Source organism: Salvelinus namaycush, chromosome 3, assembly GCF_016432855.1.
Source record: "Salvelinus namaycush isolate Seneca chromosome 3, SaNama_1.0, whole genome shotgun sequence".
In the NCBI taxonomy this organism is placed as follows: Eukaryota; Metazoa; Chordata; class Actinopteri; order Salmoniformes; family Salmonidae; genus Salvelinus; species Salvelinus namaycush.
In genome coordinates, this window is record NC_052309.1 from 96,372,018 (window position 1) to 96,377,447 (window position 5,430).

The window sequence follows — 5,430 nt, forward strand, 5'->3', positions numbered from 1 at the left end:
CCCCCCCCACACACACACACATACCCCCCCCCCCCCCACACACATACAGTTCTGAGAGGAGATAAAATAACCCCTTAATTTACATGAAGCTATAAATAAGGAGAGGAGGAGGAGGGGAGGGGAAGCAGGTGTGTCCTGGGGGGGAAGGGGAACAACACATCACTGCCTGTAACTCAGTGTCAGATCTAGAACACGTCCCTGGTGAATGACTCTGATAACTAGAGATAGTAGACATGAAACCATCAGCTGTTCTTTGGGTGGGACTGAAACCAGTGGTCTACAGACAGCTGTTCCTGTTGTAAAGTACATGTAGATCTTTCCTCAGTCATTATTGGTGGTCCTATGTCCTCCTCTGCTGTACGTTGACAGAACTGCAGCCTCTGTTCTGATCACTGATGCAGAATATGAAACACAGCCTGACATGACTCTCTCTATATGTTGGACCAATCCTAACTTCCACTTAATAAGGGGATACTTTACCAGCCATTCTAATTTTGGCAATGAGGCCCTTTATATACTTCCCCATAGTCAGATGGACTTGTTCATACCATTTGTATTTCTCTGTGTCCAGTTTGAAGGAAGTTAGTTAGTTTAGTCAGTCAATGTTAACTAGCGTTTCCCATAGACTTCCAGTCATTGTGCGATCTTCATCTGACTCTGGGGAAGAAGATAAAGGACCTCATTGAGTGTTTACTTAGTCATGGATGGATGTCAAAGGGAGACTAAGTGAAGACCAGACCTATACAGTTGTAATAATGCTGAAATGATACTGAGTCCAACATCTAATGTTAATACTAGAGCACAGTCAACTGTTAGGTCATCTATGGTTGGTCAGAATCCTTCTTATGATAATAAACCAGGTAAGGATTCTGGGCTCTTCTGTCTTGGTTGAATTTAATCAGTCATTATCCAGATTCCCCCTCGTTTAGTGCTGCTAACACTGAAACTCATCAACATGCTCAAATACAAACACTTGTTCTTTAGAATGTTCTTTATTTAATATCCACAATACAGCAAAGCTACAACTATTCCTCTATTATACATTAGTAATTCAATTCATTTCACAACAGTAGAGAGGTATAGTCATCATGACAGTGTTTCAGATGTAATGTTTTAGAGAACATGATGCTGGTACAGTGAATGCATCAATAGTAACTTGTCATGAGAAGCAACCCTCAACAACTATTTGACTTTACATTGGTTATTGTCATACTATTCACTGCTGCATTCAGCCCAACTTCAGCCCAATATCATCCATGTGGTTAAGATTTTAACTTCTATATTTAACAGCAAAGCAAGGATCAAAACATCACTTAAACGTTCTAACGAAATAACAGCTGCACTCTTTGTGAAGCTATAACAAACTACCAGTTGTATTGATTGTCTGAAACTATTGATTTACAGACTACAACTAGTCTTTCTGATCTCTTTCTCAGAGAATGTTGACCCCAACGACACTTTACATGTGAACACCAGGTCCTTGTCCCAGTCTGCAGTCTGAATGGTCAGATAGCTGCTGATCTTGAAGGTTTTGTCTGGTTGCTGCTCAGCAGGGCTGGTAGAAACATCTTCTGTCACTGATTCACCATTAGACATCCAGCTGACATCTGCCAACCCCTTGGACTTCTGAGACAGGTTACTAGTCAGACACACCAGTGTTGCTCTGCTGGACTTGAGGTCTTCAGTGGATGGAGGGAACAGAGTCACAGCAGGTGTAGCAAGATCTCCATCTGTAGAAAGTAGTCAACGGATGGGATGAGAAGAAAACACAATGGATAACAGTTTATATTTCAGTACATGTGGGTATCATTACCAATACACCCTGCATTAAGAGCAATTATATAGAGAACTGCTCTTCATGATGTTTACAATGATATTGATAGAAGTCATGATACGGTGTTAAAATGTTATTTTCCATGGATCAGAGAGACAGACACATGTCAGGATACATTATTTATAATATTACTTCACAGTCCTGGAAGACTAACATGCTAAAAGATGAATGAAATGTGCACATTGTTAAAATAAAATAAAAATAATTGAGAAATAAATGTAATTGTTTAAATGTATATTCTGAGAATTTGATCTGGATGAAACCCTTTGAGATGAAATATCTCCTTTACATTGAGTTATACAGACAACAGAAAGACAAGATATTAATGATTAAACATGAACAGAGCAGACCAACCAGAGACATTAACACAGTCATCAAAATGTTTCTGGACTTAAAAGAATTTAAAAGAATTTACAAACAACAGAAAGGATATAAGCAGGTGCTAAATATTAAGTCAGTAAATATAGTTAACATTTTATGAATTAAAACATAAAACATATCTGACCAACACTATATTAGAAACAAAACATATTCAGTAGATTAAAACATTAGAAGGGTACTCACCAGTAACAATGAGCTTGGTTCCTGGTCCGAATACCACAGTGATTCAGTTTGTATACACGGCCGTACAAAAACCTCCTCACTCTCTCTACTGAGAGGACAGGAACTGAAACATCCCTTCAGACAGAGCTTCACTCTCTCTACTGAGAGGACAGGAAATGAAACATCCCATTCAGACAGAGCTTCACTCTCTCTACTGAGAGGACAGGAACTGAAACATCCCATTCAGACAGAGCTTCACTCTCTCTACTGAGAGGACAGTAACTGAAACATCCCATTCAGACAGAGCTTCACTCTCTCTACTGAGAGGACAGGAACTGAAACATCCCATTCAGGCAGAGCTTCACTCTCTCTACTGAGAGGACAGGAACTGAAACATCCCATTCAGACAGAGCTTCACTCTCTCTACTGAGAGGACAGTAACTGAAACATCCCATTCAGACAGAGCTTCACTCTCTCTACTGAGAGGACAGGAACTGAAACATCCCATTCAGACAGAGCTTCACTCTCTCTACTGAGAGGACAGTAACTGAAACATCCCATTCAGACAGAGCTTCACTCTCTCTACTGAGAGGACAGGAACTGAAACATCCCATTCAGACAGAGCTTCACTCTCTCTACTGAGAGGACAGTAACTGAAACATCCCATTCAGACAGAGCTTCACTCTCTCTACTGAGAGGACAGGAACTGAAACATCCCATTCAGACAGAGCTTCACTCTCTCTACTGAGAGGACAGTAACTGAAACATCCCATTCAGACAGAGCTTCACTCTCTCTACTGAGAGGACAGGAACTGAAACATCCCATTCAGACAGAGCTTCACTCTCTCTACTGAGAGGACAGTAACTGAAACATCCCATTCAGACAGAGCTTCACTCTCTCTACTGAGAGGACAGGAACTGAAACATCCCATTCAGACAGAGCTTCACTCTCTCTACTGAGAGGACAGTAACTGAAACATCCCATTCAGACAGAGCTTCACTCTCTCTACTGAGAGGACAGGAACTGAAACATCCCATTCAGACAGAGCTTCACTCTCTCTACTGAGAGGACAGGAACTGAAACATCCCATTCAGACAGAGCTTCACTCTCTCTACTGAGAGGACAGGAACTGAAACATCCCATTCAGACAGAGCTTCACTCTCTCTACTGAGAGGACAGTAACTGAAACATCCCATTCAGACAGAGCTTCACTCTCTCTACTGAGAGGACAGGAACTGAAACATCCCATTCAGACAGAGCTTCACTCTCTCTACTGAGAGGACAGTAACTGAAACATCCCATTCAGACAGAGCTTCACTCTCTCTACTGAGAGGACAGGAACTGAAACATCCCATTCAGACAGAGCTTCACTCTCTCTACTGAGAGGACAGTAACTGAAACATCCCATTCAGACAGAGCTTCACTCTCTCTACTGAGAGGACAGGAACTGAAACATCCCATTCAGACAGAGCTTCACTCTCTCTACTGAGAGGACAGTAACTGAAACATCCCATTCAGACAGAGCTTCACTCTCTCTACTGAGAGGACAGGAACTGAAACATCCCATTCAGACAGAGCTTCACTCTCTCTACTGAGAGGACAGTAACTGAAACATCCCATTCAGACAGAGCTTCACTCTCTCTACTGAGAGGACAGTAACTGAAACACCCATTCAGACAGAGCTTCACTCTCTCTACTGAGAGGACAGGAACTGAAACATCCCATTCAGACAGAGCTTCACTCTCTCTACTGAGAGGACAGGAACTGAAACATCCATTCAGACAGAGCTTCACTCTCTCTACAAACATGTCAGGTTTTTCTAGAGTTCCTCTCTATGAAGTAACAGTATATAGTATAGCATCATATTCTGCTGTTGGTGTCTGGTCCTTTTGAATCCATCAGTTAAAGCAATATCCAGATGATGACGTGTTGACTTGATGATGATGTTCAGACAATGTCTTTGAATGATCCTTTATCTCATTGTAATCAATAATCACTGATTCACTTGAACTGAAACGTCTGATTAATGGCTTGTCCCTCTTTCAGTCAAGAAGCAGAAGTGTTGCAGTCAGAGGTTTTTGTCATTGTGTAAATCACTGTGATACGAACGCTTCAGCAGATTCATCATATGTCTGACAGTAATACACTGCTGAGTCTCCTGCCTGTACCTGTTTAATGATGAACTGATAATCTAAGTCTGAGGTGGATTCAGAGTTGAACCGACTAGAGGAGAAACCTGGCCCATAATATTCAGAAGAACTGTCACCGTAGATAAAGCTCAGAACATATTGAGGAACCCCACCAGGAACCTGTTTATACCAATGGACATAGTTTCCATCAAATCTGCCAATGTTACAGTCCATAGTGACCTCCTCTCCTGTGGTTTTGGTCTGGACAGACGGCTTCTGGGTCAACACAATGACACCATGAACACCTGTTGACACATCACAATCACCATGAGACAAATATATGTAAATATATAAGGTATGACTCAAAGTTAAAAATATAAACGTTAATGAAAACATACATGTTAGAGCAGTGATGAGAGTGCAGAGTGTCCCCAGCATCTTGTCAGAGTGTGGTGTGAACGGCCCTCACTGTCCAGCTGAGAGATGAGCAGGGTTGGAGTGTGAGGAGAGGAGAGGCTGCAGGACCCACCTATAAGGAGACAGACAGGGAGGAACAGAGGGAGGGGCCTCTATATCTCACCCTATCAGCTTCTGTAATGACGGACTTCTGATGAATTTATATTACTGTAACTATTAAATTATCAAAAATATATATATTTTATATTGGACTAACAAAAATCATGTGTGATCATTTTGGTTACACTGAAAAGAGCAGTAATTAGTTTCATGTGAGTTATGTTGGTAAGTTTCCTTAAAATCAGCATGTCATAATATAGATAATAACATCATAATATTATCTGGACCTGATAGTGGGGTTCTGAACTAACAGTACGTCACTAAATGACTGTTGATGTAATATGTCTCTACTGTAAACCAGGGGACTGACTATCATGGAGGTTGTCTGATACATGGAGTCTTCTGTT

The 5,430-nt window shown here is 41.3% G+C and overlaps 1 protein-coding gene across 1 annotated transcript; it reads right to left on the reverse strand.

Moving 5' to 3' along the window:
- Positions 1 to 1,296: 1,296 nt before the first annotated feature.
- Positions 1,297 to 5,209, reverse strand: LOC120044724 (immunoglobulin lambda-1 light chain-like). The gene is made up of 4 exons (XM_038989402.1): positions 4,906 to 5,209; positions 4,473 to 4,812; positions 2,399 to 2,433; positions 1,297 to 1,730 (listed from the first exon to the last, which is right to left on the reverse strand). The coding sequence occupies exons 1-4, from the start codon at positions 4,943 to 4,945 to the stop codon at positions 1,399 to 1,401; spliced, it is 747 nt and encodes a 248-aa protein (XP_038845330.1). The 5' UTR covers positions 4,946 to 5,209; the 3' UTR covers positions 1,297 to 1,398.
- Between the last annotated feature and the right edge of the window lie 221 nt (positions 5,210 to 5,430).

Excerpts from the sequence above, each read along its gene's own strand:
- LOC120044724 (XM_038989402.1), bottom strand. The coding sequence starts at position 4,945 with ATGCTGGGGACACTCTGCACTCTCATCACTGCTCTAACAT. Across the intron at positions 4,813-4,905 it reads TCTCATCACTGCTCTAACAT|GTGTTCATGGTGTCATTGTG; the intron begins GTATGTTTTCAT and ends ATGTGTCAACAG. Across the intron at positions 1,731-2,398 it reads AACCAAGCTCATTGTTACTG|ATGGAGATCTTGCTACACCT; the intron begins GTGAGTACCCTT and ends TACTTTCTACAG.